The sequence below is a fragment of the Crocuta crocuta genome, unplaced genomic scaffold (assembly GCF_008692635.1).
Source record: "Crocuta crocuta isolate KB4526 unplaced genomic scaffold, BGI_CrCroc_1.0 scaffold24, whole genome shotgun sequence".
Taxonomy (NCBI): domain Eukaryota; kingdom Metazoa; phylum Chordata; class Mammalia; order Carnivora; family Hyaenidae; genus Crocuta; species Crocuta crocuta.
In genome coordinates, this window is record NW_027530974.1 from 13757137 (window position 1) to 13780533 (window position 23397).

General features: G+C 42.6%; 1 protein-coding gene across 3 annotated transcripts in view; it reads right to left on the bottom strand.

The window, feature by feature from the left end:
- DTNBP1 (dystrobrevin binding protein 1) overlaps nucleotides 1–23397 on the bottom strand; it is a 119664-nt gene that overhangs the window by 65064 nt on the left and 31203 nt on the right. For all 3 annotated transcript variants that reach the window (XM_077770124.1, XM_077770122.1, XM_077770123.1), the window contains one exon: nucleotides 21024–21156. In XM_077770124.1, the coding sequence (XP_077626250.1) occupies nucleotides 21024–21156 (133 nt within the window). The remainder of the gene's footprint in view (nucleotides 1–21023; nucleotides 21157–23397) is intronic.

The following is a 23397-nucleotide window of genomic DNA, read 5'->3' on the forward strand; positions in this document are numbered from 1 at the left end:
CTGGCAGTCAGCACAGAGCCCGACGTGGGGCTCGAACCCACGAACCGCGAGATCATGACCTAAGCGAAAGTCGGATGCTTAACCGACTAAGCCACCCAGGCGCCCCAGGGGGAAATTATTTTTAAAGTATGATCAGCAATACTTTTTTTGTCTAGGACAGACCTGAACAGTTTCCCTCTGTTATGGCTGATGGACAGAATCGATCACCGTAACTAACTGTTCACAGGAAAGATCTCACAGAAAGGACCACCTCCCACTCATTATCACCAGGTCTGCCGTTCCCAGCACTCCACAGTCATGAACATGTGCATCCTTACAGGCCTGCTGGGTTTGTGGTCGACAGGGCAGAAGGTGGATGGGGGGAGGGTTGGGGGGAAGAGAGCTGGCCTTCTAGCTTGAGGTAAATTTTCTCAAAACCATCTGTAGCTTAGAAATCCTTGTTGTTATTTATTCCTGACACAGATCCTGCCCAGGGGACGTATTATAGAACAAGACATTTTTAAACATTTTCTGTATAACAAAGCTTCTGAAAAGAAGCTAGTTCATCATAAAAATGGCACTAAGTCCTTGTTTACCATGCTATTAATATCGTTTTATGTATTTATCTACTTTGGGAAAGCACAGCCTAAAAAGTAATAAAAAGACAGGGTCCTACAATATCAACATTTAAAGTTGAGAAAAATCTGGGGCACCTGGGTGGCTCAGTTGGTTAAGTGTCCGACTCCAACTCAGGTCATAATCTCACGGCACATGAGTTCAAGGCCCATGTTAGGCTCTGTGCTGACAACTCAGAGCCTGGAGCCTGCTTCTGATTCTGTGTATCCCTCTCTCTGCCAGTCCTCTGCACGCGCACACACACACATACTTTGTCACCTCTTTTTTTTTTTTTAATGTTTTATTTATTTCTAGGAGAGAGAGAGAGACAGACCGCGTGAGCAGGGGAGGGTCAGAGAGAGAGGGAGTCACAGACTGAAACAGGCTCCAGGCTCTGAGCTGGCAGTCAGCACAGAGCCCGACGTGGGGCTCGAACCCACGAACCGCGAGATCATGACCTAAGCGAAAGTCAGACGCTTAACTGACTAGGCCACCCAGGCGCCCCTGTCACTCTCTTAAACATTTAAAAATTTTAAAAAAAGAAAGAAAAGACTCTGAACAATAACGGAAACTAAAGATTTGGAATTAAAAAAAAATACTCCCTCCACACCCCCCAAGATAATGAAGTTCTAGGAAATGGGCTGGTTGGTGGCAGCACTAAGTTATGTATGGATTAAATTACCCCCACACTTACAGGAAAATTACTTTCCTAGACCTGCTTTCCATTCAAAAATCTGATTTAGAGGGGGACGCAGGTGGCTGAAGGAAGCAGGGTAAAGGGACAAGACAGGGATAAGGGATTATACAGTGAGGAAAAGCAGCCTTGAGGATGAAAAGCTACACAGGTGACAAGGGACAGGACTAGAGAAAAAAATCCGTGCCTCTCTGGGACTCTACACATGTGCCATCTGTGTACCCAGATTGCAGGTCAAGGGCACACAGCCTTCATAAATGCACGCTGTGACCGACCTAAGATACTTCAGCCCCCACAGAAAGCACCAAGGTAAACCACCAAGTCTACTGGGTGCCAGAGTCATGGTTATAAAACTCAGAGACACCCCCAAAAGTTTAGGGCAACATCTGGGTCCACTCAACTCTACGCAAGCACATTCCTTTTTTAAGAAATTGATTAAACTTGAAAACTACCATCAGTGATGTGAACATAAGGTGAAAGCCCCAGCATGTCCTGAAGACATTTCATAAGTTCCAAAGGCTGTTAAGCACCTTTATTCTCACTGATACACTAAAAAGTGTTTGGTGACTCACTCACGGCAGCTAATAGATTAATTTTTTAAATTATAAAATAAATGCGGGGCACCTGGGTGGCTCAGTCGGTTAAGTGGCTGACTTTGGCTGAGGTCATGACCTCACAGTTCGTGAGTTCCAGGCCCGTGTCGGGCTCTGTGCTGACAGCTCGTGCCTGGAGCCTGCTTCGGATTCGGTTTCTCTCTCTCTCTGCTCCTCCCCTGCTAGTGCTCTGTCTCTGTCTCTCAAAAATAAACATTAAAAAAATAATAAGTGAAAGAATCTAATACCTTTGTATTACAGATTATTATTTTTTTTTAACTCACAATGGCATTCCCCTTTCCTAAAATAAGAATCACTCTATCACTCATCATTACCAAGGCAGTGGTCTGCTGTTCCTTGGCACTGTACACGAGCCGCACGACCTGACACTGGGTGTCCCCTGTGGGATGGTGAGTCTGTGGCTGGGAGGGTAGAAGGTGGCTTAAAGAAAAACATCAGGCATCCCACACTCAAATGTATTCATGATCCAGTGGTATCCCTACTGAAAAACCAAGCTTGCTCATTTTTATAGTTAGCAGTCATGAGAGCTCGGAGAGAAGATTATTTTCATTCTCCACAGCACCTGATCCCAAAGCGTGGAGGGCTTTCTGTGGAGCTAATATCTGATATATATTTTTATTCATTTTATTTATTTGAGATAGAGAGAACGAGTGGGCAGAGGGGAAGAGAGAGGGAGAGAAAGAGGGAGAGGGAGGGAGAGAGAGAGAAAGAGAGAGAGAGAGAGAGAGGATCTTAAACAGATTCCACACTGAGCATGGAGCCCAACATGGGGTTCAACCCTGGGATCCTGACCTGAGCCAAAACCAAGAGTCAGATACTCCACTGACTGAGCCACCCAGGCACCCCAGAGCTAGTATAGTATAAAGGGTATGAACAGACTTCTAAGTCAAAGAAACATTGGTCCAGTGTAGCTTTACCATGTGCTGGCTCTGCAGCTCCTCATAAATTATTTAAACTCTCTTAGTCCCGGGGGGGGGCACCTGGGTGGCTCAGTCAGTTAAGCGTCCAACTTTGGCTCAGGTGGTGATCTCAGTTTGTGAGTTTGAGCCCCACATCGGGCTCTGTGCTGACAGCTGGGAGCCTGAAGCCTGCTTCAGATTCTCTGTCTCTCTGTCTCTTTGTGTCTCTCTCTCTCTCTGCCCCTCCCCTGCTCACACTCGGTCTCTCTCTCAAAAATAAACAAACATTAAAAAAAATTAAACTCTCTTAGTCTGATTTTCCTTGTTGACAACAAGAAGAGCACACACACTCAGATCGTCGTTATGAGAATTTCTGAGTTAATTTAGATCACAGCTTTTTATTTTCTTTTTAAGCAGGTTTCACACCCAACACAAAGCCCAACATGGTTTTCACCTCACAACTCTGAGATCAAGACCTGAGCTGAGATCAAGAGTTGGACACTTAATTTTTTTTTAATTTTTTTTAAATGTTTTATTTCTTTCTAGGAGAGAGAGAGAGACAGACAGCGTGAGCAGGGGAGGGTCAGAGAGAGAGGGAGTCACAGACTGAAACAGGCTCCAGGATCTGAGCTGGCAGTCAGCACAGAGCCCGACGCGGGGCTCGAACCCACGAACCGCGAGATCATGACCTAAGTGAAAGTCGGACACTTAACCAACTAAGCCACCCAGGCGCCCCGAGTTGGACACTTAATTAAGCCACCTGGGTGCCCCTAGACTACAGTTTTTTAAAAATGTTTATTTTTCATTTTTTTTTGAGAGAGAGAGGGAAAGCGCAAGCAGGGGAGTGGGGAGAGGGAGGGAAAGAATCCCAAGAGCTTCCACACTCAGTGCAGAGCCCCATGTGGGGCTCGAACTCACAAACTGTGAGATCATGACCTGAGCCAAAATCAAGAGTCAGATACTCAACCGACTGAGCCACCCAGGCGTCTCTAAGCACAGTACCTGGTTTTTTAAGCACCATACACAGTAAATGCTAAGTAAATGCTACTGTCACCTAACTAACACAATCACCATAACTTAGTTTTTACCTTGAAGATGAGAAATCTTAATCATATTCTATTTTGGGGGGGAAAAAAGAATAACAGTAATATAAATGGTGTGAAGGCAATGACTGTAGACAGGAAGACTAATTAGGAAGCTATCACTATAACTGAGGCTGCACAGACGTGGGCTGGAAAGGACCAGTGAAGACACAGGCAAGAACAAAGTCAAGGAATATTGGGCTGGACTGGGACCCAGAGGAGAAGGTGGTAGAGGGAGAAAGGTATTATGACGTACTGTGTTACAAATCAGCCCTCAACAGGTACAGAAAGACAGAGATCATACCACGCATATTTTCAGATCACAATGCTATGAAACTTGAAGACCACCACAAGAAAAGAAGCAAATAAAAACGAAAACACAACAGTTCAAAACCCTTGGGATGCAGCAAAGGCAGTCCTAAGAGGAAAGTACACTGCAGGTCAGGCCTCTCTCAAGAAACAAAGATCCCAAATTCACAAGCAAACCTTACACCTAAAGGAGCTAGAAAAGAAACAGCAAATAAAGCCTAAAGTCAGCAGAAGGGAAAATAAATTCTGGGGAGACAATATAGAAACAAAAAAAACCCCACAGTAGAACAGATCAATGAAACAAAGAGCTGGTTCTTTGAAAAAATTAACAAAGTTGATAAACCCCAAGACAGACTTATCAAAAAGAAAAGAGAAAGGACCCAAGAAGATAATTCAAAGAGGAGAGATCACAACTACCACCACAGAAATACAAACAATTATAACAGAACACTATCAAAAATTATACGCCAACAAACTGGACAATCTGGAAGAGACAGACAAATTCCTAGTAACTCACAAACTGCCAAAAATGAAACCAGAAGAAACAAAGTTTAAACAGAACTAGAAGCAGCAGCGAAATTGAATCAGTAATCAAAAATCTCCCAAAAAGCAATCATCCTGGGCCAGACAGCTTCCCACGGGAATTCTACCAGAAATTTAAAGAAGAGAGAATACCTATTCTTCTCAAACCATTCCAAAAAACAGAAATGGAAGGAAAACTTCCAAACTCATTCTATAAAGCCAGCATTACCTTGATTCCAAAACCAGACAAAACCCCAGTGAAGAGGAGAATTACAGGCCAACATCCCTGATGAACATGAATGGAAAAGTTCTCAATAAGATACTAGTAAATTGAATTCAACAGTACGTTAAAAGAATTATTCACCATGATCAAGTGGGATTTATTCCTGGCTGCAGGGCTGATTCAATATTCACAAATCAATCAACATGATTTGTCATTAATAAAAGAAAAGGGTAAGAACCATATGGTCCTCTCAATAGATGCAGACAAAGCATTTGACAAAAATACAGCATACATTCTTGATAAAAACCGTCAACAACATAGGCATAAATGGAACATATCTCAACGTGATAAAGGCCATATACGGAAGGCCATATAATATCATTGCCAATGGGGGAAAAACTGAGAGCCTTTCCCCAGGAGTAAGGGACACGACAAGGATGTCCACTCTCACCATTACTACAAAATAGTACAGGAAGTCTTAGCCTCAGCAATCAAATAACAAAAAGAAATACAAGGCACTCAAATTGGCAAGGAAGAAGTCACACTTTCACTGTTTGCAGACAACACCATGCTCTATGTAGACAACCCAAAAGACTCTACCAAAAAACTGCTAGAATACATCAATTCAGTAAAGTCATGGAATATAAAAATCAACATGCAGAATATCTGTTGTATTTCCATATACCATTAATGAAGCAGCAGGAAAAGAAACAAAGGAATCGAACCCATTTGCAACTGCACCAAAACCAGTAAGAAACCTAGGAGTAAATCGAACTAAAGAGGTAAAAGAGCTACACTCTGAAAACCACAGAACACTTATGAAAGAAACCGAAGGGAACACAAAGAAATGGAAAAGCATTCCATGCTCATGGACTGGAAGAACAAACACTGCTAAAATGTCTATACTACCCAAAGCAATCTACACATCCAATGCATCCCTAACAAAATACCACCAGCATTTCTCTCAGAACTGGAACAAACAATCCTAAAGTTTAGGTGGAACCACAAAAGACCTCGAACTGCCAAAGCAATCCCGAAAAAGAAAAAAATGGAGGCATCACGATTCCAGATTTCAAACTATATTACAAAGCTGTAGTCATCAAGATAGTATGGTACTGGCACAAAAACATAAACATAGATCAATAGAACACAACGAAAACCCAGAAATGGACACAAAACTATATGGTCAACTTATCTTCAACAAAGCATAGCCAATGGAATGGAAAGAATATCCAATGGAAAAAAGACAGTCTCTTCAACAGTGTTGGAAAAACTGGATGGTGACACACACAAAAATAAATTCAAAATGGATGAAAGACCTAAATGTCAGACAAGAAGCCATCAAAATCCTAGAGAACACAGGCAGCAACCTCTTTGACCTTGGCTCGACCGACTTCTTACTAGACATGTCGCCAAAAGCAAGGAAAACAAAAGCAAACATGAACTATTGGGACTTCATCAGGATAAAAAGTTTCTGCACAGCAAATGAAACAATCAGCAACACTAAAAGGCAGCCTGCAGAATGGGAGAAGATATCTGCAAATGGCACATCGTATAAAGGGTCAGTATCCAAAATCTATAAAGAATTTATTAAACTCAATACCCAAAAAACAACCCAGCTAAGAAATGCGCAGAAGACATGGACACTTTTCCAAAGAGGACATCCAGATGGCTAACAGACACATGAAAAGATGCTCAACATCACTCATCATCAGGGAAATACAAATCAAATCCAGGAGGAGATACCACCTGACACCTGTCAGAATGGCTAAAATTAACAACATAAGAAACAACAGATGTTTGCGAGGATGTGGAGAAAGGGGAACCCTCCTGCACTATTGGTGGTAATGCAAACTGGTGCAGCCACTCTGGAAAGCAGCATGGCGGTTCCTCGAAAAACTGAAAATAAAACTACCTTATGACCCAGCAATTGTACTATTAAGTATTTACCCAGAGGATACAAAAATACAGATTCAAAGCGGTTGAATCAATGTTTATAGCAGCAATGTCGACAAGAGCCAAACTATGGAGAGAGCCCAAATGTCCATCGACTGATGAATGGATAAAGATGTGGTGTGCACAAATGCACGCACACACACCACACACACACACACACACACACACACACACACACAGGAATATGACTCAGCCATCAAAAAGAATGACATCTTGTCATTTGCAATGACGTAGATGGAGCCAGGATGTATAATGCTAAGTGAGAGAAGTCACTCAGAGAAAGAAACACCACACGATTTCACTCATGTGAAATTTAAGAAACAAAACAGATGAAAATATGGGGAAGAGGGAGGGAAAGAGGAGAGAGGAAAAACCGCAAGAGACTCAAACTACAGAGAACAAACTGAGTGGTTGACTGAGGAGGTAGGTGGGGGATGGGCCAGATGGGGGATGGGGATTAAGGCAGGCACTTGTGATGAGCACTGGATGCTGTATGTAAATGATGAATCACTGAATTCTGCTCCTGAAACCAATATTGCACTGTATGTTAACTAAAAAAAAAAAGAGAGAGAGAGAGAGAGAGAGAGCTTTTGATGACTCCCATGTTTGTGGAATGGGTAAATCTGTAGATGGTGATGCCTTACTGAGACAAGAAAAGGTCAAGTTTTGCTGTGGAATGTAAGTTGGGGCAGGCTGCTCTTGAAATGTCTGTTGAGATATCCAAGTAGACATGTCCAGATGGCGACTGATTCTGAAGGTCAGAACAAAGACCTAAACTGAAGACAGGGATTTCCTAATGGTCACCACTTGGGTGGCAGATGAGCCAGAGATATGGTAGGTGTTACCTGGGGGGGTATGCAGAATGGGAGGAGGCATAACCAAGAACAGAATCCAAGAGAATAACAGCATTAAAAGCAATGAACACTGAAAACTAACCTAGGGAAGAGAAGAAAAGTTAGGATGCTGGTACTGTTGAAGTCAAGAATGGACAGTTTCAAGAAGTCAGGTAAATAAGGATTTGTTAACAGACTTAAATACCTAAAAAATAAGAAAAAAAATACAGATTAAATATTTAAAGTGCATCACGGTTTCTGTCTCTATTAATGTCAAGTCATAAAACTTCATACAATTTGCTTTCTCTATTAATATTTTAATTTTTAAAAAAGTTATTTGAGAGAGATGGAGCAAGCAGGGGAGGGGCAGAGAGAGGGAGAGAGAGAATCCCAAGCAGGCTCTGCACCATCACCATGGAGCCTGATGCGAGGTTTGAACTCACAAACCATGAGATCATGACCTGAGCTGAAGCAGAGAGTCAGAGGCTTAGCCAACTGAGACACCCAGGCGCCCCCCTCCATTAATATTTTACCTTTAGTGTGCCATGCTTCTTGTCCATTCATTTAAATGAATAAATAATTCTTTTTAAAACTTTGCTTATGAAGTAAAGGAGTATTTTAACTTTCATTGAGTCTGCCCAATGTTTATAATTTTGATGGATGCTTTGTTTTAAAATCCATGTAAAAGTACAGAATATTGCTCTCAAGTGATAAATTCTCATCTGAGTTAATCCTTGAGAGGTAGGTATCAGCATCTATCTTCTCCTCCTCAAAGAAGGAAAACACTTTGAAATCAGTATAAGGAGAAGAATCCATCATGAACAAAGAATGACATGAAACTTCCAGAGACAAAGGAAACTGTTGCTCATGTTGGGGGCGAAATGCCCCTCTTCGAAATCCAGGATCGGACCCTCCAGCAGCTAATGACTCAATGTCCTTTGAGGAAGGAGGAGCTGCTTTTCCCAGGTGTCTTCTGCCACCAAGCACAGAGCGACAGGCTGTTAAGCCTGTCCCATCTCTAGAATCCACCAAGAATTCCCGAAGAGTAACAAAAGCAAAGGTCACACCACGTTTTAGCCATGCTCACCTGAAGACTGAAACAACAGACTTCATACTTTTGAAAGCACCTCTAAAGAAAAGAGTAACCAGTGAGGAAACATGACAGACTCCGAAACAGCATGGGGCCATGTACGATGTAAACTACCATCCCAAATTTAACAAGTTGGTTCTAGAACACTGGAAGTTATTATGGACTCTGTAAATTGTAACACACCAGCTATAACCAATCTCTTCTTCAGAAAAAAGATCACCTCTTTGTAAGCCCAGGATAATCAGAATTATATGTGGCTGAATTTCCATAAACCTTACTCAAGATTGCTGTAGTTTTAGTCTTGATCATTCTCAACTGCAAATACGTACTTCCAGTTTTTATCGTTAAAGGAAACATCTGTATAAAAAACCGCAGTGTACAGAACTGCATTTATACACCTGGGGGTGCAAGGGAAGCTCAGGAAAACAGTACTGCAAACCAGTTAGAGAAGTATTATTTTTAAAGAACAAGTCAGAACGTGAGTTTCTAATGTTGATGGCAAACAGATACTCATTGTTCAAAATAAAGCTTGCAGAACTTAAAAAAATCAGTCCTAAACTATATTTACTGTCAACCCAAGGATCTAATAACCTGTTAAAATATTCTAGCTACATCTGTTCTTGAGGCTATGTATAAAATCTGCAACTGTCAAGATTTCTTCTCTGACGCTTCAGAATAAGAATTTGTTGAATTCCTTGCCAACTTGTAAGCTTTGGTTTTATTTTGAAAGAAGACGTGAAGATTTGATCACAAATTTATGAACCCAATATAGTCATAGCCTACTATCAAGAGGTCATTGGCTTAGCAGACATAATTACTATAGTGTAATCAACATAATAATTTACTATCAATTAACCAACTGGGAACTATCTAAAACTAGCATCTAACAGGGAAGTGGGAAGTAAAAGGAGAAAAATGAAGAGACAGGTTTAAGCTTTTTTGTTTCATTTCCACATCTCTACCTGATGTTTTGAACTTCTAGAACAGTTACAGGGACTATGTCCTGGTCCTTGTCCGCTAACTCTAACATCTGTATCCGTTACGAATCGGTTTGGATTGATTGGTTATCTCCATGTTTGCTGAGTTATCTTTAATTAGATGCCACACACTGTGCTTTACCTTAATGGGTGTTAGGTATCTGTGTCTTCCTACAAGTATTCTTGAGCTTTGTTGTGGGATACAGTTAATTTCCTTGGAAACAGTCTGGTCCTTCTGATGCCTGCTATTGTGATTTGTTCCCCGGGTCTGGAGCAGGGCTCACTCAAGGGCTAATCATACCCCTTCCCAAGAGCTCTTCCCAATGTCCTGTGAATTGCATGTTTTCCCACTCTGGCTGAGGGGAACAGGCATGTGTCAGCAACAGAACTGTTAACTAGGCCTGTGTGGTTCTTTCCCTCCTGCCCTGGGGAGTCCCCCTCATGGGCATTATCAGTATTCTGCTGGCTATTCTCCGGGATTCTCTCAGACAGCCTTCTCCTCTCTGGTACTGTGTCCGATGGACTCTAGCAGCCTCGGGCTCCCAGATTCTGGGGGCAATCAGGGGCCTCACTGTACCTGTTTCCTGTCCATCAACGATCACTGCTCTTCTCTGCCTGATGTCCAGGCTCTTAATACGTGTTGCGTTGTCTGAACTGTATCAGGTGGGAGAGTAAATCTGGTCTCTGTTACTCGAGTCATCTTGGGTAGATCCAGAATCCATTCTCTTTTTTGTTAAGCATTGCCTGAGGGAAAGTTCTCCCCATCCTCTTTCCATTCAGCATCTTAAACGGACTCCACTGCAAAACCTCAGAAGCCAGTTACTACCTTCCTACCTAGCTCCTGTGGATGAGGTACTTTGGATCTTTTCTGGTTCCTGAACCATCTTCACCCTATAGAATGTCACTGGTTTCCTCTGTTCTAGTCCCAGCAAAGCCAGGCCCGTGTGCTACGGTTGTGCCCAGGCTCCCAACGCCGTCATCCCCAACCTTCAGAAATGGGAAGCCCGGGTCAGACCTACGGCTGGCTCACGACCTGTCCAGCTTAGTTTGGACAGTCATTTCCTGAAGCTCAGGAGTTGGGAAGATTATTCTCTAGACCATAAACTAGACAAATACCACTAAACATAGGTCATAACATCTCAAGTACATCTCTTACAGTTGGCTTGAAAGATTTTCTAAACTTTGTCTATAAAGTTTACACGCTGCCAAAAACAAACAAACAAACAAACAAAAAGAAGCATTAGCTGCGATGAAGTGAAAGGAATGACTCTCAAATTATGCAGGATTGCTAAATCTCAACAGAAGGGTAATCTTCCCCCACCTACAAGAGAGAGTTTCTAGGAGCGAACAATCAAGTTTCAAAGTCTGAATCTGTGAAAAATGTTTCTAGATTTTAGCCTGTCCCTAAGCAGATCTCAAGTCCAATGGAAGGCTGTGTTCAAGTTATGAGTCATTTACAATTAAGCAGAATTGCTTGTTAAAAGCACTTTCTTCTTCAAGACGTAGCTATTTTCGGAGGAACTCTGACGTATGCCATGTGCTGAAGAAAAACAAAGGATCTAGAAGTCTGGAAGTAAGAAATATTTTAAATTTAAAAAAATACATATTTATTTTTGAACCAGAACGTGAGCAGGGAAGGAGCAGAGAGAGAGGGAGACACAAAATCTGAAGCAGGCTCCAGGCTCTGAGCTGTCAGCACAGAGCCAACACGGTACTTGAACCCACGAACCGTGAGATCATGACCTGAGCCTACGTTGGACACTTAACCGACTGAGCCAGCCAGGTACCCCAGAAATAAGAAATATTTTAATAAAATTATGCACTTGTGTATGAGTTTTAAGAATTATTATTATGAAAGAATTTCAATAAGCATTCGGAAGAATATTATGGTGGTGCTGGAAAGATAAAAAATTCAGAAGGCTGAGATTCCACAGTTTTTTTAGCTCCACTTTCTCATTTACCTAAACTTACCTACTGTTCACGATTCAGGTGTTCTGGTCCCTACTGTTCCGTCTACTTGGCACTGTGTAATCCCAGATCCTACATGGCTGCCTTCTGCCTTCTTCTTCTTCTTCAGGTCCCAGTTTCTTCCAATCCCACAGAATCATCAGAACTTACACTTTATTACACATTTGTCACTTAACCCTGACCCCCAAATGGAAGCTGACTACCAAATCTCAAGTCCGTCTTTGTAACTGGCAGCAAGACGAACGCGGGTAAATGGTTTTAATTTCTTTGTTTTGCCTCACACACAAAATACTAACTCTTGTCAACTCCACTCAAGTAAAAAAAAGGAAAACAAAAACAAAATATTAACTCTTACTTGTTGATACTTCCTACTGCAAGGCATCCATGGGTAGGGGTGTATGGCTAAGGCATCTTCTGAATTGTCTGACAACTCGGCCACTGCTATTGGTACCTGTCTTCTGCCTGTACCCGCATCCTGTCCTCTATGAACTGTTTTACTACTTCTCAAGACCCTACTGATAAAGTAGTATCAGTTTGTATGCAAAAGTTATTAGAAAAGCTATTTACGGGTATTTTCTATGATATGTATATTGTTCCTTGTATGTCGCTCTCATTAGATAACCAGCTGAAGAATGATGTCCTTCTTTATAGCAGAAATACCTGGGTTAAACCATCAGATGTTTTTCAAGGGTAGACAAGAGCTAAGGGAGCTTCCCTAGGAGTGCTCTAAAGCGGTATGCGTCCCCTTGCCCAGGGTGACAATCCCTGCCACAGCAAGCCACCATTACTGCTGGGAACAGGGTGTGTCCTCTCCTTACAAGGGACAGGAATCTATTCTGTGCCGGGAAGGCACGTCAAATGTATGACAAAATAGCCCCTCTCCATTCTCAACTACAGATGCACTGATATCAACACCTGGGACTGAGTTTGTTCTGACTTAAAAGAAAAAAAAAAAAAAGGTAAGTTCGAGGAGACTGGAGACCTTGGCTCTGAGGCTGGCCCCCAAGCAGCCAGGTGATTGCCTGGACCTCAGTTTCCTTCTCAGCGCCAATCTTTGCTGCCCTGCCCACTCCACGGGCTCTGACCTAAGACATAAGCTGAGTGACAAAATGCACCAGCGCCTACTGCAGAGGCGGGCGGCACCGGAGGCATGTGAGAAGTGATCCTTCACCCCTGTTCTCCCCAGCACAACCAGTTGTGTACCCCGGACTTTCTGGAAATCTGCAAAGCATGCAGACAATTTAAACACACACACTCACACTGTATAATCAATCTTTTGTATCCTACATTATCTTCTTTTGAACAAGAGAAGTCATTAGTTTAGGTTGTAGGGCATCTTGTTAAAAAAAAAAAGGATGGTTCTTTTTTTAATTGTGTTTATTTTGAGAGAGAGAGAGAGGCACGTGCATGTGAGCGGGCAAGGGCTGAGAGAGAGAGAGGGAGAGAATCCCAAGCAGGCTCCCACTGTCAGCTCAGAGCCTGACGCAGGGCTTGAACCCATGCACTGTGACCCGACCCAAAATCAAGAGACCAACACTTAACCCACTGAGCCACCCAAGGGCCCCGGAAGGAGGTTTATTTTTAAGAAACTCTTCCCTGTGGATCAGATAACTTTAATTTGGGCGGGAGAGTATTTGAAAATGTCTCAAATGGTGTTATATAATATAGAAAAACACCAAGTCGCAGAATTTTAGTTTGTATTACACACAAATTGGTTTGTGGACCAGCAAGCTGTGAGGTGCTGAGTCAAGCACATTTCTCTACCATGGGAATTCCCAGTAGCACTGACATGTGGCACACGGCACCATACGGCCAACATGGAACAAAGTGTTTCTGGGACTCACTGATCATAGAGTGTGTCGTCAGCGGTATCTTCTCAGTCCAGACTGTTTCTGAATTTTTATATTTATCAAAATACTGCACGTAAATTCCTTATGTCAAACGGGGCCCGCAGGCTTCAGTTACAATGAAGATCCGAGTTCCCTGCCCCCACTCTCTCCTATCTTTCTGTCCTGCTTTTCACAAGTGGCCACATTCCATTCTTGCAGCTATTCCTTCTGGTATTTTCCTCCATTATTTCTCAATAATACAGCAACACTGGTACTTTTTTTTTTTCTATTTGAAACGCTACTTATTGATCTGCTGTGGAAGACGAGGATTAGCTCTCTTAAATCCGTTCCGTGGACCCTGCAAACATGGCTGGCTTCTCCCCCATCTTTTCAATAAGCTAGATCACAATTCTGGTTTGCCCCCACGTTGGTTACTACGGAGTTCTATAAATACTGTTTATAACTGAGTCATGCAGTGTTTTACTTCTTTTCTTCTAAAACTGTGTTTTCCCTTCGTGTTAATAGTTGCCTTGTTTACCCCATTTTTAAATCACACCTATCACTAATTCATCACCAAACACACCATCGGAGCTTGTAAAATTCTCAATATGTTCAAGCACATCAGACAACCTATTGGTTTAGTGTTTTCCCCCCCCTTGGGAACATTGCTCTTGGAATCTTCCAGAAGGTTTCCGTCTTCAGTCTGGATTGCTCAGCAGGCCTGTTAAAATTTCTCTTCGCCATCCCCCTAGGCGTTCCCTTAGTTTCTCTTCTCACCCGGATGGATCCTCAACTGCAAGTCACCCCTCTTCTGTGACCGTTCCTCCTTCTCCTTGGTATACTCCCTGGCTGGTGGAGCGTCCTCCTGCGTTTCCTGACACAGGGTGTGCGTGAGCGAAATCTGAGTCCCTGTCTGCCTGGAAAGGCCCATTTCCTTGCACTAATGTTGCTAAGTAAGTGTGAAGTGAACATCATTTTCCAGTTCTGGTAGTGCTGCTGAAAAGCTGGAGTTCCTTTTGATTCCTGAACCTTAGTACTAAGACTTTTCTGAAGGCTTTTATGACCTCTATTCCTAGTGTAGTGAAATTTAGAAGAATGTGTATTGACAATAATCTTTTTCTACTCACATCGTCAGGTACTTCGTGGGCCCTTTCATACTTGTTCATACCCTTCAGTTCCCAACAACTGTGCTGTATTAGTTCTTTAATAAATTTGCCTTTTTTCCCTCTTTCTTTCTGAAGCTTCTAGTAGTCAGATATGAGATTCGGGAATTAATTCTCCTATTTTCTCAACATTCTTCTCTTTCCTAGCTGTATTTTTATTTTTTTTAATGTTTATTTATTTTTGAGAGAGAGAGAATGAGCAGGGGAGGGGCAGAGAAAGAGGGAGACACAGAATCCAAAGCAGGCTCCAGGCTCTGAGCTGTCAGTACGGAGCCCGACATGGGGTTTGAACTCACAGACTGCTAGATCATGACCTGAGCCAAAGTTGGAGCTTAACCAAATGAGCCACCCGGCACCTCAATCTTGCTGAATTTTTAAATTTTTTTAAATTCACTTATTTTTGAGAGAGAGAGGGAGAACACAAGTGGAGGAGGGGCAGAAAGTGGGGATGGAGGACTCAAAGTGGGATCCACGCTGACAGCACAGAGCCCGATGCGAGGCTTGAACTCACAAACCATGACAGCATGACCTGAGCTATTGTCGGATGCTTAGCCACCTGAGCCACCCGGGCGCCCAGCTTTTCCTGTTTTTCTAATCTCTTACACAGAAGCTGAACATTATCTCTCAATGCTTTAACTGACATTCTGTATTTCTGCTATCATATATAGTATTTCTAAGAGCTCTTTCTTGCTAATTATTCCTTTTCTGTAGCATCCTGTTCATGTCTCGTAAATGCAAAATGGTCTCTTACAAGGCATTATACACTATTATTCGTTTATTTCCTATTTATTTTGCCCTCTTTCACTCTGGAAGCTTTCCTCATTTGGACACTATTCCTCAGCTGTCCATTCATGCTTAAGAGTGAGGCACGACAAAGTCACGAACACAAGTGTGGAGCTCAGCACGGGAGGGCGCAGGGTGTGGACCCCACTGTTTCATCAGGGCACGCCCCCAAACATCTACACGGGCAGGTCTTTCCTCTTGGGCTGGTCAGTCTCTCAGATGAGGCCTCCAATGATCTGCACAGCGGACGGGAGTCGGGCTGCCAGAGCTCAGGGAGCCACTGAGGAAAGAGGCCTACACAGCCTTACCGTCTGCTCTGCGGACATTCACTTAACCCCACTGTTTTCAAAATTCAGTTGACCATTACACAACACAGGTCTGACTGGCACACATCCACTTAGACGCAGATTTTTTAAAATAAATACAGTATAGAACTGTAAATGTCTCTTCCTTATGACTTTTTAAAAAATCTTTACTTCTTTGTTTTGAGAGAGAGAGTGCGCGAGCATGAGCAGGAGGAGGGGCAGTGGGAGGGGGAGACAGAGAAATCGTAAGCAGGTTCCACGCCCAGCTCGGAGCCCGAGGTGCTGGGGCCAGATCTCCCGAACTGTGAGATCATGCCCTGAGCCGAAAGTAAGAGGGGTTCCTTAACCGACTGAGCCACTCAGGTGCCCCCCCTTATGACTTTCTTAATAACATTTTTTTTCCATCATCTACTTTATTATAAGAATACGACACAGAATACCTATAAACAGGGGCGCCCGGGGGCTCAGCTAGTTAAGTGTTGGACTCTCGATTTCGCCTCAGGTCATGATGTCATAGTTCCTGGGATGGAGCCCCCGTTACAGGTTCCAAGCTGGGAGAGGAGCCTGCTTGGGATTCTCTCTCTCTTCCCTTCCCTTTGCCCTCCCCCGCTTACCACGTGTTCACCTCCCTAAGAATACTAATAATACGTGTAACATAAAAAATGTGTGTTAATCAACTGTTTACGTGATCAGTTAAGGGTTCTGGTCAACAGTAAGCTACTAGCAGTTAAGTTTTGGGGGAGTCAAAACTTATACCTGGGTATTCAACTGTGTGGGGGGTTGGCACCCCTGATCACCATGTTGTTTAAAGGGTCAACTGTAGCAAAACCTCTGCCTGCCCTCAAACATGTCTAGATCCTTAAGTGTGGGGCCCCTCGGGTACAGCATCACGTGGCTTGATGGGCTGGGGTAATCATGAGGCTGAGGAGAGGGTCAGGGGTATCCTCCCCATATGTGTACTTCCGACACACGGTGCCTTCACTTCATGAGCCTTTCTAGAATCCCATGGGGCACACCAGATGCTTCACGCCTGAGCCCCTCTATACCCTTCTCTGCCCCACTGTCAGCCACTGCTCATCATTTACCTTCCATCTTCCAAAATGTTGACAACATCTCTCATCTACCGCCATTTCCTCTTACAGTCTTTCTGTTCTTTTGAATTATGACTTTACAAAGTAAAGTTTTTGTAAAGCTACAGTGAAAATAAGTAACGGTGTTCAACCCCTTGTGTTAAACAAAGATGTGTGTCAATCTAAACTACTCTGGGGTCATCAGAGCAGCCTTCATCACATTCCCAGTTCTGATACCTCAAGACTGAATAGGTGTAACCAAGAAAGAAGCTGAAATATAAATAAAAACATCTCCGAATAATAAGTGTTGTACACAGTTAAAAGACAGTTTTGATCAATCTGAATTTTGACTGAATAAAAGTGCTTTACTTTCTCAGTGTTGTCAATCCAAACACATTACTTATCCTACAACCAAGTATTGATCAACTATATATATATATATATTGGTATACATATATATGTGTGTGTTTGTGTGTGTGTGTGTAGCTTGACTACATATATTGCTTCAAAAAATTTTCTTCGAAAAAAAGACTTCATCCTTTTCTATGCTGATTCAAATAGGTTAAAAGCTTCAGAAAGATTACAGTTTATAAATAGCATTAAGCAATGGTTCATACCCAATATTTCCACTAATTTATTTAGAGAGTTAACCCTCTAAATCACTGAGAATTATGAGTGATTCTGTGAGTTAAATGTGCAAGGCTTTTATTTGACCCTTAAGACAAAACAAAACTGTCTCTTATCTTCCAGAACCCTGCAAGAAAGGATCATTATCTCTACTTTGCAGATAGGAAAGCCAAAGATTGGTCATGTGCAAAAGGTCGTACAGGCAGCAAATAGCAGAGAAGAAATTCAAGCTTAGGTCTTCAAGAACTTTTCACAATCACCAAAACAAACTGCATTTCTGTTAACAATCTTGAATTAAAGCCATAGTAATCATCCTTTCAGGATTAAAAAAAAAGACTTTAAATCACTTTAAAGGCACTGTCACTAGACATTTAGATACAAATTACTTCGGCATTAGTAAATATTTTATAAAGATGCTATTAAGTATTAACAAATATCTGTATATATAATCTTTTTTAGACGAAGTCTTGGAAACTCAAAGTTAAACTTCTCATCTTTGAGATTTCTTACCAAAACACTTAGGTTTAAGACTGTTAAGACATTTTACATTAACTTAATGCTGTCCTTGAGAAATAGAAAGTAAACTTTCTAAGTTTCAAAAATTCAGCCTGTCAGAGTATTAAATATTTACCATTATTTTCCCTGTAGATTTCAAGCCACTGATTATAAATTCGAGTCCTCAACAGGCACGCTATTTTTTCTTATGTATTTCAGAGTAACAGGCACTTACCAATGAATCTGTTTATCACACCTAAGTTCATTAAAAAGATGTCATTTTTGTTTAGAAGTCTTTCAAATGTTAGTCAAGAAGGTTCCAGATTAAGGAAAGCTTTACTACAGGACAACACACAAAGGAAAGACTGGCTTGGGCCCAAGCTGGTAACCGACGGAAGTCAGGACTTGGGTCCTTTCACCCTATTCCTACTACATACTACACAATTCAACCTCTTGAAAGACAACTACTCTGTCGTTTAAATTACGTGACATGTACGCATTCAGGGCACTTTGGCTTTCACTTAAATTACAGGCAATGTCACTCTGCAAAGCACTAAAGTTAATTTTCATTTTATAACATGTTATAATGCATTAATCAAAATACACTTGAGTCACTTGGTGAAAGTGAAGAAAAGATATAAAATATCATAGTTCCAAAGCGTACTACTTTTTTCTATCTAATCACAACTGATGAAAACCTGAAATTTAACTTTACATATTAAAGTATCACATAGCACGTTTCAAATAATCAAACTTAACGCATATGGATTAAAAAACCCACAATACTCATATAACTTTTGTGTTCAACTAGCTGAGAGACATAACTGGCATAAAAATATGGGCTACCCATCTATTCACAGTTGTACAAGTACTCATACAAGCCAGCCAGTGCCGGCCGCCTGACTTGGCACTCGTCACATGCCGGGCGTTACTGTAAGCACCATACCAACGGACTCCTTAAAACAACCCCGTACTGTCCAATTATTTCCCCCATTTTACAGATGGGGAAGCCATGTAACTCCTAGGATCACATGACCTGCACCCAAGCTGACCATCTTCCTGCATCAAAATTCAAAGCCTTCCTACTATGCTCTTTGAAACTTATGTTATAAATAAACTTAATTTATACAATTCACATCTTCATAACAGAATATTTCCCTACTTTTCCATATAAAACTGCAGATGTGCTGAACCATGTCTAACTCTGCTCTGTTGTTCTTGAGGGCAAGTTCTTCCTCTCTCCTGTCCCCCGTGCTTCGGTCTGAAACCCCCTGGGTCCCAGTGCTCACCCACTCATTCCAAAGTCCCTTCTCTGACAAGGAGGCCATATTTAATGCTGCCACCTTCACTCTGGTAATCTAAGTTGGCAAATGCAATTTACAGAACGCACCTCCAGAAAAATTCATACACTTACAAACGTCTGCAAACAATTTATCCACGGCCCCCTTGGAGCTCCTTTTGAAGCTCGTCCATTTAGAGCCTGCACACAACCCAATCCCATCCCCACCTGGTTGTCTCTCAAAAGGACTCTCCCTGAACTGCCCGCATCAGAATCATCTGGAATGCTTGTTCACAGCAAAGCTGCTGGAATGCCCTTTGGCACTGGGACGGTCCAATGATGGAGTCAGGAGTCTCCATTTTAAACACTACACACATGATTCTTCCGGCTCAATAACACTTAAGACCCATCCCTAGGAGTACAAGATCCTGACTGAAAATCTCCGAATACTCAATTTTCATCTCTGCCCCACTGCTTGGCATTATTCTAGAGAACCATGAGAGCAGTGCGACAATCTACAATACCTACGTAGTATGCATATGACGCACTCCGGTGACCAGCACCTGCTGCGTGTCAACAACCCACTCCTCCTATATCGCCACAGCCTAGATCCAGAAGTACTCCGTTTATCAATAATCTTAAAATCATAGGGTGCTCTGCCCAACCTACCTTTCCTCCTCGCCCTCCACGTCTGCTCTTTGACCTAAGCCCAGCTCCAACCCCATGACCTCTGCCTCCCTGCGCCTATCACAGCCCCCCCCCACAAAGCCCCCTCCCTGCTCTGCGTGGGGCAGACGGCAGGCTGTCTCGGGCACTCTACCGTGGACTCCCCGTGGACCTTCCAGCCCTGCCCCAGGTGGCACTGCAGGGGACGCTGCAGCAGGTGCCGCACGCTGTCACCCTGGGGCTTCTCTCCTGTGTCCAGTTCACATCAGCCCAATGACAACAATCCTGATTATAACTAATGCTTACAGAGCACTTTCTGCACTTGATAACTACTATCTCATTTAATCCTCACAAGAACCCAACGAAGCTGGTACATTATTATCCTCGCTAGAAGCTGGAGACACGGAGATCAAATAACTTGCTTCAGGTCTCACAGCCAGAATGTGACAAAGCTGAGATTCAAACCCAGTGAGCCTCCTTCCACAGCCTGGGCTCTGATCCCTTTTCTTCCTGCTCTAATAATAAAGGAGGAGAAAAGAAAGAAAAGGAAAAAAAGGCAGTTCCGGATATGCCACTGGGAGAAAATGAGGTCAGGGCTCCTGCTTTCTGGGAAAGCTTTGCTTGTTGCTCTGCTCCCCTCTACCTTTTTAATGTTTTTAATGTTTATTTATTATTTTTGAGGTGGGAGGGGCAGAGAGAGGGAGACAGGATCTGAGGCAGGCTCCGTGCAACGTCAGGGCAGAACCCCATGCAGGCCTCAAACTCAAGAATCCATAAGACCATGACCTGAGCCGAAATCAAGAGTTGGCCACTTAACCGGCTGAGCCACCCAGGCGCCCCAATCACCTTATCCTTGGCTTTACAGAGCTCATCTCTGTAAAATGGCAACAGACAGAGGAACCAAAATACATATGTACGTCTATGGCAAGTTCTGGAAAGCTTGTTAATGAGCTTTACGTGTTTCAACCTTCGTCTTTCATGAGCCCAAACTTATACAGAACAGCACGTAAAATGAATACTGTTGAAACCCATTTTTCAAACTCACCTCTTCTTTTTCTTGTAATTTTCCAATTGTCGGGACTGCATATGTTTGTATCTTTCTAATTCACACTGTCCACATAAATCCTCCAGATTCAGCAGGTGGTTTTCTACTTCCTCAAAGCTAGCCTCTAAATGAGCTGAAAGTACATAAGGTCCAAAGGGAAAAAACAAAAACAAAGAAACAAAAATAAACATAAAAAATCAGAATCCTCGATCATGGAGAAAAGAAAAAAATGACCAAAAGTTAAAAGTCAAAATTGGTTTGCATTTATTTAATATTCTTTATTAAGCTTTCTTGAAGCAAAATAAAATACACTGACCAACTTTAAAATATACTCCAAATTATTTTGAGCTCCTTCCTATATTTCAAACATCTTCAAGGTGTAATTTTCCAAAATATTTTACGTATGCTATTAACCAGGATGATGAGGAAACAGAGCATTGTGATTAATCTAATGCGATATCCTAACGATCCCATATACCACATGTGAATCATCAATTTTCAAATGAGAACATAGCAAATTATAATTAACACACGTTATACCAGACATAATTTAAAATTTGAGGCTCTAAGTTACTTGAGCAGAGCACTGTTTTGCCTTGGCAAATGACGTACGTCAATCTTCACAAGTCACTGCAGAGAAGGTGCGGTCACTCAGTGAGCCCGGGTCACGGGCGGTGGGGAAGAGACAGCTCTGCCCACCAGTCCACCGGTCTCTGCCGCTTTACCGGCACATGGAGATCATGCAGTCAAATCCTTCATTTAAAAGATTCAAGACCAAAGGCTGCAGAAGTTAATTCACTGCCTGGCGCAAGGTCACCTAGCTACTGAAGGGCAGTCAGGAATCAAAACCGAGTCTTTCTGACACAACAATCATTTTGAATTGATGGGGGGAGTGGGGGGCAAGTGAACCAAGACTTCGCCGCTGTAGAAGGGAGAATCGGCCAGCCTCTCAGACAGCAGACAAGCCTCAGAGGCCAAAGATTCTAGCACGCAAACAGCACTGTGGGCATCTGCCAAACACCACGTGTGCCAGATACGGGGGTACAAAGATGAAAAAGAGAGTCCTCGTGTCCATCAGCTTGAAGTAGAGGGGACGCGTGTTTCAGAGACAACACAGGCTGTCAGAGCGAGGCATGCAGTGCTCGGGGCCCTCCAAAGCGCGGCATCTAACGCAGAGTGAGGAAAGGTCCAGCAGGAGCCCATTCGCAGATCTGGAAGTCACGGCCCCCCAGTGGGGAAGGGAAGGCGCAGCAGACAAGGAGCAAGCTGGCTGTGCCCTTGCAATCACAGTGCATCTAATTCCTTCACGTGGCCGCGAGATTTCCACATGACTTTCCAAATTAGCTTCTTTAGCATCTGGGTTGGGAGCAAACTCCTCAAATTCAACCTGCAGTTCTAGGTTTATTAAGATGCAAATTCCGGCCTGTTTGTGTCATTAATCTTTGATCCAAAGATCTGACTAAATAGCTATGCTATCTATAAAACCTCCTTCCTCTTCTATTTGGTAGGGCCTAGGGCTTAAAGACATGGATTTGGGGGGAAAATAAAATTTTACTGAAAAGTACAAATGTGATGACAGTTCAGCATTCCTCCTCAAAGACATTTTAGGTTCTGACTTATATTGATAAATTGTAAGCCACTGGGAAGTGTGCAAAGGACTGAAGGTAACGCAGTTGGTAACCGTGCTGAATCTACCTTCAGGGGCTACCGGACTGTTAATGCGTATGATTATGGGAAGCCTAACCTTGAACAACATGCAAATCAAAGTGTCAATCATGAGGAGTTAAATCTAAGATTTTTAATAATGATTTGAGCAGTACATAGTGAGTTTACAAGGGGGGGTGGCGTGGGGGAAACAGGCAAAATAATGTTATTATAGTCATTGCTGTTTAGATTATTTCTTGTTATTACACTAAATGGAAAAATCAGAAGGACCCTAGTGTCAGAGCTGGTACTACTGAAGAAGCCGTATTCAGCTCATTCTGTTATATCTGGCTTGACAGGGTCTTAAAAGGGAATCATACCTAATAGGATTATTTAAACAGGCTATTTCACTTTGATTAGTGATAAGAACTAGAATAATTAAATTTAATATGGAATCCATTTAACTCTAAGCTACTTGGTTCCTGCAGTACTGTGCACGCTACTTTGACATCCTTGGCTTACAAGGGACTGGTTAGCAGCAGGACTTTGAAGTACAGCTCAGAAACCCAGCTCTGTTCCTTACAGATGAGCGGAGCTATCTCATCAGGGAAAAAAGGGCTAACAGTTCACATCTTGCAAAGATGTCAGAAGGGTCCAATGGGGAAAGGTATATAAATACTGTATACTTACAAACAACTATAAATACAAAGTATACCTAACTTAGCATTTG